Genomic DNA, 21186 nt, shown 5'->3' on the forward strand with positions numbered 1-21186 from the left:
AAAACAGTAAACCATCCTCTGACCATTGAAACAAAACAACAAAACAATGCACCCTGTTTACAGCCTCAGGTATGAATTCCCTCCTGTGGACCGCACGCCAGATCCAACCAAGAGAGTTATAGCACTATTGCACAGTGAGCACATCTTACCTGGCAAGTCAGTATTGAAGTGTGCATGGCCCAGCACTAGATAAGACCATTGATGTCTTGAAGAAAAAAAAAAAACAACAACAAAAACCAAAAAACAAAAACAGATGCCTATATGGAACCTTCTAGAACTATGAACGCTAACCAGCGATGAGTTTCCTGGTGAGTTCCAGATTGATTTCCTCTGTGTCTTGAAACCAAAGAGTGTGATGGTTTCAGGAACAGTCTTACCATCTAAACGGCCAAAGCCTATCAGATTCTGGATATGTCTGGGGACTCTCTGACCAGTAACTCGTAAGGAGATGACCTGGGCCTAGCACCGGGGTTTTAGACTTGGTAGCCCAAGTCTTCTGGGAACAGCATTAAATGTAGGTGGGGTACTTCTACTGAAACTTCGTTTTTAAAAGAGCGAGAGAAAAAAAACCAAAACCCTGAGAGAACATCCAAATATTCATGTTGTCAAATTGTCTTCTAAATACTTTTATTTACATCTACAGATTTGTGCTGTTCCCCAATCTGACCAGAGAGACTTACTGCAGTGGGTAGCTGTGGGGTCCAGAGATGCATTACCACTCAAATGTTAAAAATAAGTTCCACAGGTGGGGACATTTGTATTGTGTCACCACCACCCCCACCCCGTACCTCAAACTCGGAGACTATTAAGGGATGACAGGACTGGCAGAAAATAAGAAGCAAGAAGATGGGGAGGAGGACCAGGGAAGGCGATCCTCTGGACAGGACATGGCTGTTACACATATGAACTTATAGCAGTCACATATGAATGTGTACACAATTCTACACACGACCCAGACTAGCACTGACTAGAGATGGGCTCCAGAGGCCCAGGCGTACCTGAGGAGCTATCGGGCAACGGATGGCCGCCTTAGGAAGGGGTCATTTTTCTTCACGCGCGTGACCACTGATAGGTGCCCACACGTCCCAGTGGATGAGCCCAGTTCCATGGTCATAGCTATGGGCAGCACTAACTGACTCAGGGGGCTCAAAAAGAATAGGTAAATAAAAAAGGATAAGAAATAGGAAGGAGGAAGGGGAGGTGGAATGGGGTTTCTGAGAGGAAGCAGAGGAGACGATATAGGTGGATAGGACCGAGATACGTGGTAGACGTGAAACGTTCAAAGATTGAGTGAGAAAAATAATAAACTGTCTATTTTCATGAAAAGACAAATCAGTATGTTCAACACAATATTTAAAAAGTTAAAATTTTGTCAAAATGGCTTAGTTAAGATAATCACATGAGGGCAGGAGAGGTGGCTCAGGGGTTAGGAACACTGGCTGCTCTTCTAGAGGATTCGATTCCCGGTACCCATGTAGTAGCTTACAGTGCTCTATAACTCCAGTTTCACGGGATGTGATACACTCTTCTGGCCTCGGAGGGTACCATACACCCGTGTGCTAGCAGACATACATTTAGGCAAAACACATAAAATAATGTTTTATTAAAATATAGGAAGCACATGCAGCAGGCTATGGTTTAGAAACTAAGTTACTGCAGTCCCAGGGGCTCGTAGGCTATCCAGGCCTACGGAAGGCCCAAGACCCAAGGCACGCCAATTGCTTCCACGGCAGCCTGAGACTCAGCCTGGGCTGCCGGGATGTGCTTATTCGTAGCCTTATCTTCATGTGCACACTACAGATTCACTTTTAAAGTTCTCAAAGCAAAGCTTCAAGAAAAATCCAAGAAGCAATTACCTGAGGACTTACTACAGAAGATCATATGACATTTAAGAGTCCTGCAATGTGGTCTTCCGAAAGAAAAAAACACCTCTAATCCATTGAGGGGGGAAGGAGGGAGTCCAAACTATAATCTGACCACACCCTACACTGAGAAGACACCAGGACCAGGGGAATATAGGACACAAGCAAGGCCTCTCCTTGCTGTGAGAAGGAGGCCAGAGGAATAAATACCTCCACACGGGGCAGAGCCCTGACTGCCCAGGACAGGGGAGCGCTGAGCACACGGAGATTAAAAAGTCAGAGCAGGCTCCAGAGCCTGGTGTGGTGAGAGCTTCAACTGGATTAGGGTAAAATGTGCTTGCGGCCATGCAGGGAAGGGACTTGAGGACATTCAGGTTTAGGAAGTTAAGTCTCAGCAGAGTGCTGTTGGGAGGAGAGGCCAGGGTAACCGGGCCAAGTCCGAGGAGGGGCTGGCTGAGCTCCAGCAGTCACAGTGTGGGAATGCACAGAGGTGACCCACCGCCTGCAGCCTACAGGGTTACACAGAGAGGAAGGTGGAATCGGAACAGGAAATAGGGTTGGGGAGGGGGGGGAGAAAAAGCAGGAATTTACTTTTAGGAGCCACCAAGACAAACAGGCAGAGGACAGACAGGCAGTGTGAAAACCAGGCAGACTAAAACTTCATTAGCTGGTGGCAGGACTTATGGACTGGTTCTGTCTGCCAAGATTCCAAAGGATATCAAGTGGCCTCAAATATGCAAATACAAGCAGTGATATGGAAAATAGACGTGGTTATAAATCAGCATCTGGGCTCAACAAGTTAGAGATTGGATTATGAAACTCAAGAGGGACCTGGGGACTGAAACTGAAAACTTGGACACGGTCAATGTAAAAATGACTGCTGTCACCGCCCCCTTGAGAGCAGGAGTGGAGAGGGCAGGGGCGGGGACGGGAGGGGACTCTAATTTTTTCACTTTATGATAAGCTTTTATTGTTTAAGTTTCTAATCAGGAGATACATCCTACTTCTAGAGATTTTTAAGATATCCATCTTTTTAGAGGGAAAAAAATAAAGATCAAGTACAACAGACCACATCATCTTAGGTAGGAGTGCTTACTGCGTGTGGTCAGTCAGCCAGGCCTGGAAGGAACTGCAGTAACAATTGTGCTCGGAATTCTGGCATTGCAGTTTTTCTTCAGGGCCCAGGAGCCAGTGGGAAAGCATGGGCAGGCAATCAAATGGGATTTCGCTGATTCCAGGCCTGGGGATTAGGGATGTTCGCCTTCCAAGTGACAGAAAGAACATTGGTTCTGTGGGTGTGGAGGCTGAGTCGTCATCCTCTCCCCAATCCAAAAGGGAAGGAAAGAGACAGTGGGCACGGGGTCCCTCAACAACCTGTGGGAGTCATGGTGTGTCTCAGCATGCCCTCCCAGAGAAGCAGGGAGGCATGACTTAGCCTTCTTTGCTGTCTTGAGGAGGCTCTCCACTGTCTTCTCTGAATCCTCAGGCCCTCTGAGAGGCTGGCACTACTGTGAGACTCCTTCACTAAATGATGCAGTAGAGTCTTCAAGGCTGGAAGACTCGCGGGTGGTCACGAAGATAGAACCATCTGAAAGGTTTTAAGACACACATCGCTAATCTCCAGCAGCGATGAACTTACGGTTGTAAGAGAATCCCTAAGTTCTACAAACTAGTCCTGAAAGTAGGAATGTCTCAGGCAGGTTAAGGGACACATCTTAGCTCTTCTGAACCAGCAAAAGCTGTGGTGGGGCAGCAGCCTTAAGGCACTATCTGGGACAAAGCATGTGACCGAGTGACAGCTGCGCATATCCTAAATGCAAACAGCCTGAGCATGTCCTGGACACACGCATGTGAACTTTGTAGCGTGCCAACAAGAAAGAAAGAAAGAAAGAAAGAAAGAAAGAAAGGAAGGAAGGAAGGAAGGAAGGAAGGAAGGAAGGAAGGAAGGAAAAGAAAGGAAGGAAGGAAGGAAAAGAAAGGAAGGAAGGAAAGAGAGAGAGAGAGAGAAAGGAAGGAAGGAAGGAAGGAAGGAAGGAAGGAAGGAAGGAAGGAAGGAAGGAAGGAAGGAAGGAAGGAAGGAAGGAAGGAAGGAAAGAGAGAGAGAGAGAGAAAGAAAGAAAGAAAGAAAGAAAGAAAGAAAGAAAGAAAGAAAGAAAGAAAGAAAGAAAGAAAGAAAGAAAGAAAGAAGCTCCTCCAAGGAGCTTCCTTCCGGCAACCATCTGTTTCATTTTAGTTTTTCCACGTTCGCAGCTCTCTTCCTGTTTCCCTTCAGAATCCCCTTTTTTCTCTGTGACACATGGAAACATCCTGGCTTCTCTCCTCTCTGCATGCTCCCGACAGGGCAAGCCTGGGTAGTTTATCCCGGCTTTCCGTAAAAACACGTTTTCCAAACCTAGACTTGAATTATTATTATTCAAAATTAAGTGGGAGTCCCTGACCATGTCCAGGAACTCTACTACCCGACTGGTGAGTGCCCTAACCAGCAGCGGACTTCTCTGTCCTCTCCTGACAACTCCAGTTACGGTTCCAACAAGAGGACTGAGGGAAAGGGAAGATTGAGAGGAGGGGAGCTCCCCAGCTGGTGCCTGCGATTCAGAAATGAATCCAAGGCCTGTGGAGCCACACAGGTCAGACCCACCATCTTCAGATTAACTTGTTTCCACTTGGGAAAAGCACGTGGGGGGACCTGTGAGGGGTCACTCCTCCTCCTATTTGGAGGGACATCTTTGACATTCTTATAGCATAAAGGCCACTTCTGCATCTCGGGGGTCAGTGGTCATTCCTCACGCGTGAGTTTCAGCACTCATTCTAACCCTTGTCCAAGTTTCTGGAGACTCAAACCAGGTTCCAGAGGCGACATCCTCTAGAACTCACCGCTCAAGTGTGGCCTTTGTAGGTAACCAGACTCAGCGAAGAGCGTAAGCCTGTGTCGGACAGCTAGCAAGCTCAAGTCATACGAAGACTACATGGTTTTGTTTTGCCTTCCCCGATAACTTGCATTTCCTTCGCCACCAGTTCCAGCACACATCCTCGGAGGTGAAATTTCACAGTATTTGGCTGACTGTGCCTGCCCCCTTGTGGCTACCCGGGGTAATGCAATAAGCTAGGAAATCCTGACAGCACGGCAGTCTTAGACAACCAGAAACCGAATTTACTTTATTGGAAAACTAGGAAGAGTTGGTCTAACAAAGTATAATTTATAAAAGAAAAGTTGCACAGGCAGAGATCTGACTTGGGCCTTTCTTATTTATCTATGAACAGCTGCAGAGAAGGGAATCTGCTTACAAGTCACTGATCTGATCTGTTGTTCTAACCTCTTAGTCTAACTATGCTCTTTGGGCGGCGGGGGGGGGGGGGGAGGTATGCTGCACTGCTAACGAGAGCTGGGGTGCTTCTAACATGCAACAGGGGCTCAGAAGGACTTGGCTAAGGTTATGTCTCTAGGAATGTATCCAAGGACCTCCCTCCTGGAGCACAATCAGATCCCATCCAAGGTCGACAGAGATCAAACTCTCAGGAACTGTGAGCCATGTCTTAGGTCTTCCCGGGTGCTTTTGTACACCCGGATCATTGTCATGGAGTCAAAGGGTTGCTTGGAAGGTCCGGGTCAAGCATTGCCTGAGCAAGGTCCACAAAGAGTGAGCTTCGAATCAAGGCAGGCAGATTCGGTTTACAAAGGAATTGGCCAACCAGAGCATGATGGCCTATGCCTTCCACCCTGACACTCTGGAGGCAGAGATGCACAGATGTCCATGGGTTCTAGGCCAGCAAATGGATACACAGTGAGCCCCTGTCTCAAAAACCAAACAAACGAACAACAACAACAATGCCCAAGAAAGGCTCCTCCAAGTGGCTGTGTGGAAATGCAGTCTCTGTTCTTGGTGGTGTTGTGCCTTCTCTAGGTCGCTCTCCCTCCCCACAGGTAGCTGGCACTAGAAAGCACCTGACAGTGACAAGGCCCCTACGAGCCCCCCACTCCCCCACTGGCCTCTTCCTGGGAATTATCTGGAAGCACATACTTCTCTGGGTCCCTTCAATTAACCAGGGTCGGTCTGTTTTATCACCGTCACACACACACACACACACACACACACACACAACAAGTATACAATAGCTTCTGGTACAAAGGGCTCCTTAAAACTGTAAAGTCAGCTGGTCTTACCCCACCAGGCTTCCTAACCATCTCTAACCCACATCACAACATTCGCCATCCAGGCTACAGACTTAAAAGCCATACAGGACAGTCTCCTCGTGTCTCCATTTAAGAACGGTAGTGAATTCACTCTGAGAGTTAACAGGGCTAGCTCCCTAAAAGCAAACAGAATTACACACTCAAACAGGTTTAATATCCCCCACCCCAAAAGACGTGAAAGGCGCCCTCTAGTGGACTAACAGACTCGGAGAACACAAGACATGTCCCTGGATTGCTAGCAGTTAGCACCTTACAAGAGAAATCTCAAACATAAGCTGAGTACGGGGCATGGGTGACTTCTTTTCTTTCTTTTTTCTTTCTTTCTTTTTGTAGTATGACTTAAGAACTAAGAAAATGTGAGACCAACTCTTACTGAGAGTTACGAATAATTAAATACCAAAAGGAACATTAGATCACAAAACAAGCCCTTCCTTCTTCAATTCTTACAAGCTGACTAACATGTTAGAACTCAGGGTCCTCTAGAGGAATGGAACTCATAGGAATACACACACACACACACACACACAGAGAGAGACACACTGACACAGACACACACACACAGACACACACACACATACATACATACACAGACACACAGACACACACAGATATACACACACATAGACACACACACAGACACACACACAGACACCACACACACACACACAGACACACATAGGAATATATATACATACACACACAGACACACACACACAGACACACACACACAGACACACACTGACACAGAGACACACACACAGACACACACACATACATACACAGACACACAGACACACAGACACACACACAGACATACACACACAGACACACACATAGACACACACACAGACACCACACACACACACACACAGACACACATACGAATATATATATACATACACACACAGACACACACACACATAGGAATATATATACATACACACACAGACACACACACACATAGGAATATATATACATGCACAGACACACACACACATAGGAATATATATACATACATACACAGACACACACACACATAGGAATATATATACATACACAGACATAAACACAGACACACACAGAGACACACAGACACAAACACACAAACACACACAGGCAAATCTCTGAGTTCCAGGCCAGCCTGGGCTACAGAATTCCAGGACAGCCAGGGCTACACAGAGAAACCCTATCTTGAAAAAAACAAAAGGGAAGAAAGGGGGAAACGGGCAGTTGTTCCAAGTCCCTTGAATTTTAGTTCATTTCAGATGTAGTCAAGTTCACTACCAATAATAGTTAAGTCAAGTTTGACCAAGAATATCAGTAACAATGACGCAACAGCTATCCCAAATAACCCACTAACTCATGCCTTATTAATTGAGCAAACGCGCTTTAAGTGCTTAGAAACACTAATTACTGCTAATAGACACAATCCAGGTGATTACTAACCCAACTTCCAGATATTAAAATGGCTCTCAGGCCACACCTATGAAAAGACAATGCTCTTCAGGAGACCTGCAAATCCCTGGGAGAGTTAGAGCGATGCCTGAGGTATCCCTTTGGTTGACTCAGTAGGCTAATATCAAAAGACTTTAATTCTATGCAAGTTTCTATAAATGGCATGGGCGAAAAGACACTTAGCTTTATGCATAACACTTTAAAACATAATAAATAACATGGGAAAATACTTAGATTGAAAAATAGCTATAGACTGTTGAGTAATGGGTTCAATTATGTTCTTAGAACACAAAAATATACCTAGATTTATGGAAGCACACATTTATTGAGAGGAGGAATTATATATTAACAGAAAAAGGAGTGGCAAATACTGTTTAAGGGTTATAAACAATTTTAATTAAAAATAATTAAGTAGGAAAAGAAATTTAAATGTATTATAAACATAATTATTTCTCCTAAATGAAAAAAAAATTCAACTTAATTCACAAGATTGAGTCACAGTAGAAATGGTCTATTTGATTTTTAAAGTTGGAGGACAACTTTATCAAAGAAATTCAATGTCTAACTCCCACACTGAGGACACAGACCTGGGTGGCATAGAAACCCTCTACGTCACACCTAAAAGCTGGCAGGACCAGCAATCCAAGTCCAATTTCTATTATCTGCCTAGATAAAAGAGTATTCCTTTGTTAACTCTTAAATTCTGGGATCTATAAAGTGCTGCAATACTATCACAGATGAATCGTCTGGCCTTGAATGTGGACTTTTTGCACCATAGCGTCCACACAGCAGCATAATGAATGCAGTGCTTCAAGACCTGGCTTCCTTCCACACAACTAGACATGAAAAACTAAATATTCGGTGGTACTGACACCCAGAAGCCACCAGAGGGCACACTCTTCCACCTGTAACTTGAGGACCAGCTCCCCAAACAATGTTAGACTTCAAAAATTATTTCTTTCTGAGCACAAAATATCTCCAAGTCAGCTTAAACAGCCAGACAGAGCTAAGACAATTCTCAGGGGAGGTAGGGGGTGTCACACTTACTATGAAATTCTACTTCATGATGTGTCCACGTCCTGGATCACAACGTTGGCCGGCACCCACTACAACACGTCCTCTTTGTGCAATTGAAACTCTTTCATCTTGTAACCCATCTTAAGCCTACGATTATCACTTAGGTTTAGAAATTCATTTCCTATGATTCTGCCACATCCTATCAGTCAGCTAAACTGCCTAAAGAAAACAGAACTGGTGAACCCTTTGTTAACAGGCAGAACAAACTTAAAACTAAAGGACAGAGCAGCAATGCATGGTCCCATTGGAGTGGCACTGAAGTTTCCAACTCACATTATGTGGCAAATGGCTAGTTCAAAGGGCTTCTTTAAGACACATTCTGACCTCTCTTGGTATTTATTACTTCCCAACTTCTCTATCTATGAAGCCAGGATGACTATCTGGGATTTTTATCATGCTGGTATGTATTTCTAAAAACATGGAAATAAGTTATAAAATAAGGAAACAGTCCCACAAATAAGATGGCAAATATAGTCCCACTGATTAATCTGACTCTTAAATTCTAATTGGATCTACATTTTAAATGCAATAAAATAAAATGAAGTCACAAGAATTTCAGCATATATATAAAGCAGTGGCAGTTTATATAAAGGTTTATATAAGGATTTTTATAAAAAGACTTCTGTAGTTTACTTTTATGTATGGGCTGTTTTGCATGCATGTATGTGTGTGCCCCACGTTCATGCAGTTCCAGAGAAGGCCACAAGAGGGCATCAGATCCCCTGGAACAGGAGTTAAGGACTCTTTGTGAGCTGTCCTATGGGTTTTAGGAACTGAACTAGGTCCTCTGCAAGAAAAAGCAAACGCTCTTAACAGCTGAGCCATTTCTCCAGCCCAGAAATTGGCACATTCTTCTGGGTGGGGACCAGGATTCAAAGGAGAGTACCTGACGACTCTTCCCAAATCATTACTCTCGGTTAATTCTTGGTGTCATGGTATCACTTTATCCCTGAGTTTGACAACCTTGGAAAGCACTTGAATGGCAAAAGAGAAAGCAACCTGACATTTGGTAGTGGCTAGAGCTAAACCCAGCCCGGGCTGGTGACTCTCCAGAGGCACTACAAGTGAGTCCAGCACAGCCAGCTTCAAATTCTGAGCTGGAAAACTTTTCATCCCACACTGGTCCCACAACAAAAGACGGTGGGTACAGGGTGGGGGTCAAAGAAGGAAAGAGGACATTTCCAGGAGGTGTCCCCAAAGCCCCTGACCTCTGAAACATACAGGGAATACAAAACCTAAGACTGACCAGTGTGTGGTCACTTTCCCCAGTGAGGACTGTATTGGGCCCTAGAGGTCACTGCCATCTCCAAGTTGTTACAAATTCATATTCCTTAGCAGTTCTTACTCAAGAAGCTCACCTTGACATTAAGCCAACCTCACAGGCTAAGTGCCACTTTAAAGAACAAGAAAGTCCCGAGTAAATGTTAAAATGCTTTCCAAGTCACTCTCAGGGAAATTAGGTCGCTGGAATAAAGCTTAAAACCAAGGGTATTTCATGGGCTGAACAGGTGTTCTTACGAACATCCGCACTGGAGCCTAACCTCATCCACAGCATTAGCCCCACCTCCAGAGTCAAAGGCCCTGGGGCCTCCTTCCTAGGGCTATATTTGATTCTTCTAAAGAAGGCACAGAACCAGGTCTTCCAATGCCAAAGCTGGAGGTGCCTGCTCCATCCCCCAAGTACCCTGCATGACAGAAACGGCATTAGGTCATGTAAAACAGACTCTAAGGCAGCCGTGGAACTATTGCAAGGGATGACATTAACGGTGTGGCGAGGCAGTGAACTTCTATTAATACGACTGTGAAAAGTTCCATATGATGGCGAGGCAGTGAACTTCTATTAATACGACTGTGAAAAGTTCCATATGATGGAATCTAGAAGCAACGAACTCTATTATCTAAACAACAACAAAACAAACCCAAGCAAGCAACCGAACAAATCAATGAAACAATATAAAAAAGATAGTTCAAATATCGCCTCTCCAGTCACAGGTTTGTATGTAACTAATAAAAAGAAATCTCTTCTCTACATTAATGTTTGCATAGCTAAGCGATTAGAATTTGTGTGACCAGCCTTCCTCCCACAGATACTGATGAGGTATTTTGGGTTTTCTCGGCTAGCAAGAGGTTCTTCTTCTAAACAGGGAGGTCAGAGTGCACGGCCCAGTGGGGGAAGTGTATTCCGCCTTATCTGCTGTTAAATGTGACCATTTGTTTATGTTCTGAATTCTGAGAACAAAAATGGATGGGGATTGGAGATAGTTTCCTTAAACAAGACGGGAGGGCTATTGTCCGTCCTTCTTCCTTCCTGAAGTCTGAAACGCGGGCATGACATCTTGAGCTCCAGTGGCTACTCTGGACAACAAGGTTTCTACAGAGCAGAGACTGAAGCAACAAGAAAGATGGCTGGGTTCCTGGAAGACCACACAGACCTCAGAGTTCACCTTCCAAACCTGACTAACTGAAGGAATACCCAGAGCCTCTGGTGCTTTGCCATACTGAAGCCAATCAGCGATCGCAATAGAGATTCTCACCAGATCCTCACATTTTAGATTTACCTTAAATTTATTTTATACTGGAATATACCAGAGAACACATACACACAGAAAGGGACACTTACAAAAGGAGAAGCCACCAGAAAATCCATACTGGGGTCCACCGGGGATCCTTTAGCCACACTCACACAACATTTTACTCTCATCCTTTCTAGAACACCCAACACACATTGCATTGCAAGTGTTTGGTATAGATGTGCCACTTGCCACCTACCACAACTACAGCACGTGTAAGTGTCCAGTCTGCTATCAAGTCCTTAATGCCTACAGCAGGCTAGTAGAAAATATTTGCAGACCATGGTAGTTTCCTTTCTGTTACTATGGTGAGATTCTGATCAACAGTAACCTCGACAAGAGGGGTTACTATTTGCTTGACTTAAGCACCTCCAGGTCCCAATCCATCGCTGAGGGACCGTGCAGGAACTCGAAGCAAAAGTACAGGGAAGGCTGCCTGCCGGCTCAAACAGACTCAAGCTCAGCTAGCCTTCCAGTGTAACCCAGGGCCACCTCAGGGCGGTGAGGTCCAGTATGCCTAGTTACCTTTCTAACACAGCCCAGGGCCATCTGACTAAGGGTGGTGCTGTCCTGTGTGTAAGGGCCCTTTATGGACTAATAACCAAAGTGGATTCTCTCACAGGCTAATGTGATTTAAGGCGGTCACTCAACTGAAGCCTCTTCTCTCAGGTGACTCTAGGCTGGGCCCTTACGACAAGTAAGACTGACCTGAACCAAGCAAGAAGATGAAAGCTAGCCTTTAGCAAGGGGTTCTCAGGAGAACCTTCTCGAAGAACTAATTAGATGCAGTGCCTCTGAGTCCAGATACAGGAACAGCCTTCTAACTTCAAAACTTACTGAGAGAGTACAACTCTATCTAATGGTAATGAATTGAAACTCTGCTTCTTAATTCTTCTATATTAAAAATAAGCCTCCCGAATACAGCACCAGTCAACTCTAACAACCCTAAGGCCTTCTACCCCAAAGATGTGTATTTAAAATATCCCAAGTATACATTATCATTCCTCGCCACCATAGAAGATAAATTGAACCTAAGAAGATTCCTTCTACATTGTACTATATTTAGCCTTTTGGTCTTTTATATCCTCACCTGTAGAATAGAGGTAATTAAGTTGACACATATTTCCCCTTAAGATCAAATGACTTTTTTATGCGCTCCATAGCAATCTCCCGGTAAACGTCGGGATAATGGTATTATTATATAATTTGCTGCCTTTTTAAATGGAGCACAGAACATAATTCAACTTTCTGTCATGACTCAAATGCACTAGAGTATGGGTCTTCTCAAAATAAGCAATTATGTAATTTTGTGTTAAGTCAGATTCCTGTGTAATAGAGGCATGTGTAGACGCGCTGTCAGGCAAACATCTAAGGTTAGAAAACTCGAGCGCGGCTGGGGACATGAGTCAGTCCACGGTCCAGTGCTTGCCGGGTCTGGGTAAGGCCCTGGGTCTGACCTTTTGACCCTCAAATGGAAAGCAAGTGCATCCTGAAACTCATATCATTTACGCTTCTCCTTTCAATGTTCTAAGAAAGAAGGTCCTGGAGAGAGGAGGGTCTGCTATCACCAAACGAACGACCAAGGACCAGTGAGGGCCAATCGCTGTCAGTTTGGATTTCTTTTATAACTAGTCCTAATGCCTGCAGCACAAAGATCTTGATGGAAGTAAAGAAATAGACCTAGGTACAGATTCCCCAGACTCTCCTCTGCAAACACAGAAATTAAGATGATGACCAGTCCAAGGTCAAATAGACAGCGCAAATACTCCAACCCTAGTTAGTCACTTCCCTTACTCAGATCTTCCCACGGGGCCTGGGTACCCTGGCGCACACTCACCATGCCCACCCACGCACAGGTACAAATGAACACACACACACACACACACACACATGCCTTGTTGCTTCCTGGCACATAAGAAAAGGACCACTTTAGCTTCTTCCTACCCTATTAGTATCTTTGGCCCTCACTCTACCGAGTATTAGTTCAACTATTGACTGTTCTGGTTATCTTAGCCCCCTTTATTATATGCACGGTATTTGCATTCCAAAAGTTAAGACCCAATCATCTGATCTTTAGACTAATCCTTGTTATTCCATTTCCCCAAACCAGGTAAGGCCCACACGATCTTAGAGCCTCAAAGGAGGGTTAAGCAAGTCCTTTCAGTTCTAGTACCTTGCTGGAGAAAAAAAGTTTCCAGTCAACAGGAGAAACTCCTTGGCTTGGTTGCAGACCCAGCAAACCATGGGTGGCAGTGAGGCCGTCTGGCTCAGAGACCAGCCCGAGGAAGAGACGCTCACCTTAAGCCATGCTCAGAGATGGGTGGAAGACTTCTCCTTCATGAGTTCTAGACTTTTCCTCCCCAGAATGCCATCCCCTAGCACAGAAGCTTACAGGTCATCAGCCATGTAGCTTGGAGTGAGTGCAGACAGCCTTCCTGGGTCCTTCTTCTTCGTTCCTTGTGCTTTTACTGAGGTCTCCCTGCCTGCTGTGTGGCTGCTTGTCTGCCATGTTCTGACTATTATGCTAGCTTAAAGAGCATGGTTTATTTTTCTTCTCCTGTCCACTCACCTCCCTTGGGCAGCAGCTGAAGTTTATAGCTAGCCTATCCTGGGCTGTTTCTTTTAAAACCCTAATAAAATTGTCCTTGAACTTCTGTCTGAGTCCATTCTTAAATTCTTTTACTGATGAATGAGACCAAGAACCTCTCAAAAGGGAAACAAATCTCCCTTGTATCGTCTGGTAACAATAAAAGAACTCCCAAATTCCAATAACAATATTTTGTTTTTCTGAAGTCAGAACAGCTAGAAGCGGTACCTGGCCCTTTCTACTTTCTGAGTCTAAGGCTGTGACATCAGAATTTAAGCTCAGAGTCTCTTAAACATTCCAAGTGAATTAAGAGTGTGACCCTCACAAGGACTGGCAATGGCTTTGTTTAGACCTTTGCAACTTATTAGGTGTATAAATCAAGCTCTCGAGCCAAACCTCTAGCACACTTCTACACCCATACAAGCTAGAAATATATTTGGCTCTCACTATGAGAAATATCTGCCTATATATACAGCTGCAAAGCAACAACAACAACAAATCCACCTCAATTATTTAATTACACACTATACCTGCAAGTATAATGAAGAATAATAGGATTTAATACCTGGTCAGGAGAGAGATTTTAAAAGATGGGAGGAAAAACCACGACAAAAAACAGGTGACAATCAGTGAAAGTATGATAAATTATCCCTCTAAAACTGTTACTAGTGTCGGAAAACAGTCCTGGCAATATCTTTTGAGAAAATATACACCGATGAAATCCTGAAAATGGTATACTAAACCTAACTAGAGTCCTCTGTGAATACAGGAAATTAGGAAACCTCAAAAGCCTGTCGTTTGTACAACATAATGTATCTAAGTCGACAAGCCAATATTATACCCCCTTTTTATTTGGCTCATAAACAGAAACCATATTGTAAACAAAGGCTTGCTAATCCAGGAACCAAGAGATTGTCATAAAAATAGGTTTCCCAAAAAAAGTCTGTGATAAGTTGTAAAAATAAGTATAAAAAAAAAACTGTGTGGTGATTGGCAGTAATGTTTTAATTGCAAATACTTAACAGAGAGCAGGGAAGACACTTAAGTCATTGGGGACATTAAGTCACAGTCATCACAGACTGAACCTGAGAGCAGAAATCTAAGAACGTCACTCTCACGTGGGCCCCCTACTTACCTCTTTTCCAAAAGCCACACACTGTGAAACCTGTTGACATTAGTAATAATAACAACAATAATAATAAATGTGTGGACCAGGGGCCTCTACCCTACAGCTTCTTGAAATTTGCTGTCAACACTGAAGATCATGAAGCTCTAGATGAGGCTTTGCAGACTGACACCCCTCGGTCCACGTGAGAGAGTCAGGCCTAATTTTTAACAGGGCCCAAAGGCCGCGTGGTGTACACTGGCATATGGGACAATCACTTAAAGAGCAGGTACTGGCGGTTAGGCCTACATTTCTCTCTCTTCATGGTGGACAGACAAATCAATTTCCCTCTCACCATGAAATGATCTGTGTAGAATAAATGACTGGAAAGTTCCCTTCAGGAATACACTTTTGTCATTTTATAGGAATTCCCTGAAATACCATTCAGATAAGGGAAAACTCTAGAGTTTCCCTCGTAGTTACTAATACCCACAAGCAGTTACCTGGGAAATGGTGGCGTCCCACACGCCTCCACTGACTGAGGATACGACAGGTCTGTCTAAAAATAACTGAAAAGCTAACATTCTCCAGCATCCATGTCATATACGGTTAAGAGTCTCTGTGCAGTTTTCATATCTAAGCATTACAGAGAGGCACACCCAAACCCAACCGTCTCATAATGACACAGAAAGAAAGGGTCTTTATCTGTAAGGAAGGATGGAGCAGAAAACACAGAACAACATAAACGTGTTTTGAAACCACTCCCTAAAACATGGGAGGGAGTTCTCTATCTACGCCCAAATGTGGAAAAAGAATGAAAGAGGAAAAAAAAAAAGGTGAGATTACAAAAATCAAACACAATAACGGTCAAGCGAATAAAAAAAACCTTCGAGGGCAGAGGGGGCAGGACTTCCTGTGGCAGAGGGTAATGGGGTTTTAATCAGAAACTGATTTGATTGGCAGGCCATCACAACTGAGCTCAGGGCAACACCATCTGCCACCACTCAGGGCTCCTCCCCATTTCCCCTAGTCCCACAGCTCCCTTGACAAAGAAAGAGGCTGTAAAAACATCACTGAAAGGTTAATGGCCACCACTGATTCCAAGCTATAGTGCGGGTTGCTGCTATTTAAGTTTTGGTAAATTACATTTATTTATCTAGTGTATGTACACACACACACACTCGCGCACACGGCCTGTCTGTCGGAGGACATCCTGGGGGAATTTGTTCTCCTCTCCCATCCTGAGAGCTCCAGGACAGAACTCAGGTAGTCAGCCTAGGTGGCAAGCAGCTTTAGCTACTGGGCCATTTCATTCACGAGTTTATTGAAATTCCAACTGTAATTCTGGGTCTACAAATATCAACATGAATTTTCAATGAGCCAGATTTCTAAAATGGATAGAAGGAAAGTCTACCGAAGATCCAGATTGGACTTCCCATGTGGGACCAGATTCGACTCCCTGTTTCCACGTGAAACGATGCTCCGAGATGCCTTGCACCACCATGTCAGTCTTCCCTCGTCCAGTCTTCCTAAGCTTCAGACTATCCCCCCCCCCCCCCACCTCTGTGTTTAGTTCCTCCCAAAAACCCTCTAAAGAAATGGTTAGGAACACTGCATGGTATTAGCGTTCCTACACCCCTCCTTCCCCTCCACCTCCTCGCACCCCCATCCCCAAATCCCATACCCCATTCCCAAAATGGGAAGGCTCAGGCAGGACTGATTCCAAAACAAAGCCAGCCTGGACTGTGTCAAAAAAGAAGGGGGGGGGGGGAGGAATGATATTCAAAAGAAATTAATAATTGGATATATGCAACAAGCAGGCTGTGGCGTGTAAAAAGAAACCTGTGGAAGAGTGTGTGTCAAAGAAACACTCCCTCCTCTTTCAAGTCTTCTCTAAGTGGGCAGAAGAAAACCCAAGTAAAAACTGCAAACAAAACTAGGGAAGAGCCTTCAGATGAAATGAACAGAACAACTCTCTGGATTAATAAAATTCTAAATGTGAAGAGCACGTTTATTAAAGAGGAAATCAGATGATTCACAAGAGAACAGAGCGGAGACGGGGTCTGGGTCCCAGTCCCTAGGTTGGTTGTGCTGCGTCTCCAGCAAGCTCCCAGAAGCACCCTGAGCTGTTGTGAGATATGTGTCTCAGTTTCCAAATAATAGCAGGATCAAGGCAGTTCCCAGGGCAGTGTCTCTCGGGGTTAAACTAGGTCAAAAGGATTTACATAGGGCACCCCATTGTCGGTTCAAATTTATATCCACCTAGGAGGGACAGTCGATAGAATTCTCAGCCTAAATCCTTTCAGTCCCAGCAATGTCCCAGAAACAGGAATTGTGCCCTAGTAAGTTTGGGGGATTCTTTGAGGATCATTTCCCAAGCTAAATCATCTCAATTTATACTCACTCACATTTAATACATTCACAACCATTGTACAAACCTCAACACCCAGCATTTCAAAACAAAATAAGTTTCACTGTATCTCACTTCTCTTCTTTGCCAAATTAAAACACTTCCACAAATAATTTTAATTAAGTTCTACACATAAGATAAACTTCACAAAACTCTTCTATTGCTACCTAGTCTGAGTTCAACCCTGCCGTAGCTCCTACCCCCCAATCAGAGGCTGTTGGAACCCAAACAACCCTCCAGCAGCCGCGTGCCTCAGTCCAGCCTCAATATCTAACTACTTTTAAGAGCACATCCCCGTGTGGCTCCCTAGACAGCCCTACGTCACAGGTTTCTGACTCTCAAGCCTGGTACCAAAATCCACCAGGGCCTCCCAAGCAAGCCTCAAGCTCAACAACTCCTGAAAGCAGCCTCTTTCCCCACACGCCACATCCCAGTTCCCTGCCTGGCACTCCCAATACCCATGCTGTAATAAAACATAAAATATAAGTCTTTTCTATCAAACACTTTGAACTGTGTCAATGACAAGAGATGCAATTTTTATAATATATATATTTCCCCACCTATGTATGTGGGGTGGGGTGTGTGTGTGTGTGTGTGTGTGTGTGTGTATGTGTGTAGGAAATCTTTATTCAAACTTTTAAGTCTTAACCCACCAGGTACGATTGTGTTTACACAAGGGACCCTTCTGCCTTCTTGCCATCGAAAGGCTGGAACGGGGGCTCTCCTTGGTACAGTAGGCCTTTCCTCCTTTTTGGCTCACACTGATTCTTCTTTTAGGATTAACCAATCCTGAGAGGTCTGACTTTGGACAATGAGAAAAAGGAAGTCACCACCTGGGTTAGACTGAAAACCCAAGCACACTTCCTCTGCTTTGGTGTGCAACACACCCTCTTGATCAAGAGTAATGTGTTACCTTCTCAAGGCCCGTCAACTAGAGCGGGGGAGCCTTTCTTTGCTGCCCTGAACTCACTGCTAACACCACCAGGCCTTCATGACCCAACTCGGCATAGCTCCCACAAGCTGGGGGGATCTCTTGTGACTCGCACACGGTGGAATTCCATGCACCTAGCACGCGTTCTCATCACTGTCGTCATTGTAGGTTCAGTAACCACTTTCATTCACAGGTGAACATCCATCTGGGGCAAGCACCATCTACTCAGGGAACAGAGAAATCTTCCTCCGTTTACATAAACAGCATAGATATGTGCATAAAGACCCATGCAGGATACCTGCACACAAACACACATGTAGTACAGTAAATCTGAAGCATTTCCAAATGCCATGAGGGGGCCTCATTAAGAAATAGACATCTAGGGCTGGAGAGATGGCTCAGCGGTCTAGAGCACTGACTGCTCTTCCTGAGTTCAAATCCCAGCAGCCACATGGTGGCTCCCAACCATCCGTAATGAGATCTGATGCACTCTTCTGGGCATGTCTTCTGTTCTGAAGTGTACTTACAAATATAATAAATAAATCTTAACAAAAAAGAAAGGTCTAAAGAGCACTGCGCACAGTGCTGAAAGTTGAGAAATGCTAAACACACTTGTTCTGCATTCTTAATCAGGAGCCAAAGACTACAGAAAATACACAACAGGAAAAACAAGATAAACAATTCACATAAAAACATTTTCAATGTTTTCTATTTGTACATATTTTATTTTGAACTTGAATGCCAATAAATGTGATTTTTTTTTTCCCACTATTAGAGGGAAAGTCAGGACACACACATTAAAGTGAGAAAGTTTCTTATTGAAAGTGGCCTGGAAACAAAAGCATTAAAGTGTTCTTTTAAAAGAGGAAATTACTTTTTTAAAAGCATTATTAAACTATGTGTGAGAAAGTTGCTTGGTTTGAATTAAGACTCAATGGTTATTTATATCTGTTTCCTGTCTGACAAAGTTCAGCCCTGTATTTTACAGTTAACTTTGGATAAGACTTCCCAGAATAACCTTGATGTGGGGTCTGCTGGCAGGGAGGACCCCAAAACTACATCCTGCCATTCACACTCCACAAACGAACACACAATCTAAACTCAACAACTTCAAAACAAACAAAACGTCACTCCCCCCATTTCCTCTGTGAAACCCTTTTGGACACTCCCAAACACAACGGAGGGGAAAAACAAGACAAAGTATCCGAAGTGTCTGAAACTAAAGGGATGCTGTGGGGTCACTGTCACAGCAATAGCCCTTTCTTCATTTTTGAAATCAAGCTGTGAATTCTTCTTCCCAATCTGAAAACAAACTGTGAGACAATGACCAGAACAGGCATCATTCGGCAATGTCTCTTTGACGAGCACATGACATCTTTACCCACTACCCGCATGTTAATCTTCACAGATGAATTAGCAGGTCAGGCCATTGTGAATATGAAAATCTCATACAGCAGATAAAGCATAAAATAAGGGACATCCCCTCCACCCCCAAATAATAGAAGAATTTGCAGGACTGGGGAGGTAGAAGTGGTGAATGTCAAAGACAAAGGATAAAGGTTGGTAGAGGCCTCCAGGATGAGACTGACTCAAGGCTCTGGAAGTTAGGCCCCAAAGAGGGCCTGCAAAAAAAATCAGGTCTAACAACCCCTTTCACTTCTTATGTATCCTTAAAGTCAATTTCTAGGTGGGCCTGGTGCTGCTGCTTTACTCTCACAGCTACTTCAGGAAGCTGAGACAGGAGGGTCCCAAGTTCAAGTCTTACCCCAGCTAGAGAATGAGTACAGAGGTAACTTGGTGGGATAGTATCTCAAATAAGGGACAAAAAGAGGGCCAGAGACACAGCTCAGTAAGAGTGCTTATCTAGAATGTGGAAGGAGAGGGGAGAGACAGACAGACAGACAGACAGACAGGCAGACACACACACACACACACACCAATTTCTTACCTCACTTTTTTTTCCTTGGGCCTCATCATTGTTCTTGTTTGGGGAAGGAGTTCTTGTTTTGTTTTCCTGTTGGTTTTAGATTTTTGGTTTGGGGAATCGTAGTACAGAGAAAACCAAGGACTTGTACAGGCGAGGCAAGAGCTGTTACCACACACTGTGCCCCTAGACTATTTCTAGTCTTATTACAAAATTCAAAATGGGAGGTGGAAAACGTAGATACAGTAAGATAGATAACAAACTGAAAGGAGATTCCTGCATGGCAGACACCAGAGAAGGCGCTGTGCACGTGCAGAATACCTCATCTAATCCACAACACTTCTATGGACAAAGGCGCATTATTCCCTTGTTGTATAAAGAAGAAAACGGAAACTTAGATTAACTAAGTCTTAGTCATAGGCACTAGCAAAGAGTGAATGAGATCCCCTTAACTATTTGGCTGAACAAAATCTACATTATATAATCCATTATGAAGTACTTTCAGACACTCTTATTACTTGCTGTCTATGATTCCTAAGAATAAAGTCTAACTTCTGTAGACTTCAGCACAAGGCGCTTGCTGGGAAGGATGCTCCTCCCCCCTCCGCCCCCTCCCTTGGTTCCTGTTCAGATATCTCAGCCTCTCTTAACATATACCCATCCTGCCCTCCCTCCTGTACAATGCCTGAACCCAATCCTAACTATCAGTACCCTTCCTATGACTGACTTATCCCACAACTGGAACCTCCCCCAAATAGCAGAAATGATTCCAGTGCCAGATAAGGGTCATATATGGTGTAAGCAACATTCCAGGTTACCAGGAAACAAAAAGGAAGGATGTTATCACAAAGTAGTTTCAAAAAGATGGGCAATGGACCAAACGATCACTTCCCATCATTCACAGAATCAAAGCTAAACTCCTTATAATGTCAAGACACTACCCTCCTTGTCCCAATCCACACGTCCTCCACCCCTCCCCTCTTTCCCTTGCTCCCTAGTTCAAGCCATACTTGGCTGTCTCCCTGACTGAGCAAGCTCTCTTTGCTTCAGGATTTCTGCTGCCTTCTCCAACT

General features: G+C 44.2%; 1 protein-coding gene across 4 annotated transcripts in view; it reads right to left on the reverse strand.

Annotated features, from left to right (window-relative positions):
* The window catches only part of Arl15 (ADP ribosylation factor like GTPase 15), a 370731-nt gene that overhangs the window by 293589 nt on the left and 55956 nt on the right, over positions 1-21186 (reverse strand). The window contains exon 1 of one of the 4 annotated variants that reach the window (XM_052159498.1): positions 15352-15445. The exons of the other annotated variants lie outside the window; for them this stretch is intronic. Coding sequence (XP_052015458.1) covers positions 15352-15432 — 81 coding nt within the window. The 5' untranslated portion in view covers positions 15433-15445. Of the gene's footprint in view, positions 1-15351; positions 15446-21186 lie in introns of those variants that run through there. 4 annotated transcript variants of the gene reach the window in all.

The sequence above is a fragment of the Apodemus sylvaticus genome, chromosome 16 (genome assembly GCF_947179515.1).
Source record: "Apodemus sylvaticus chromosome 16, mApoSyl1.1, whole genome shotgun sequence".
NCBI classification, from domain to species: domain Eukaryota; kingdom Metazoa; phylum Chordata; class Mammalia; order Rodentia; family Muridae; genus Apodemus; species Apodemus sylvaticus.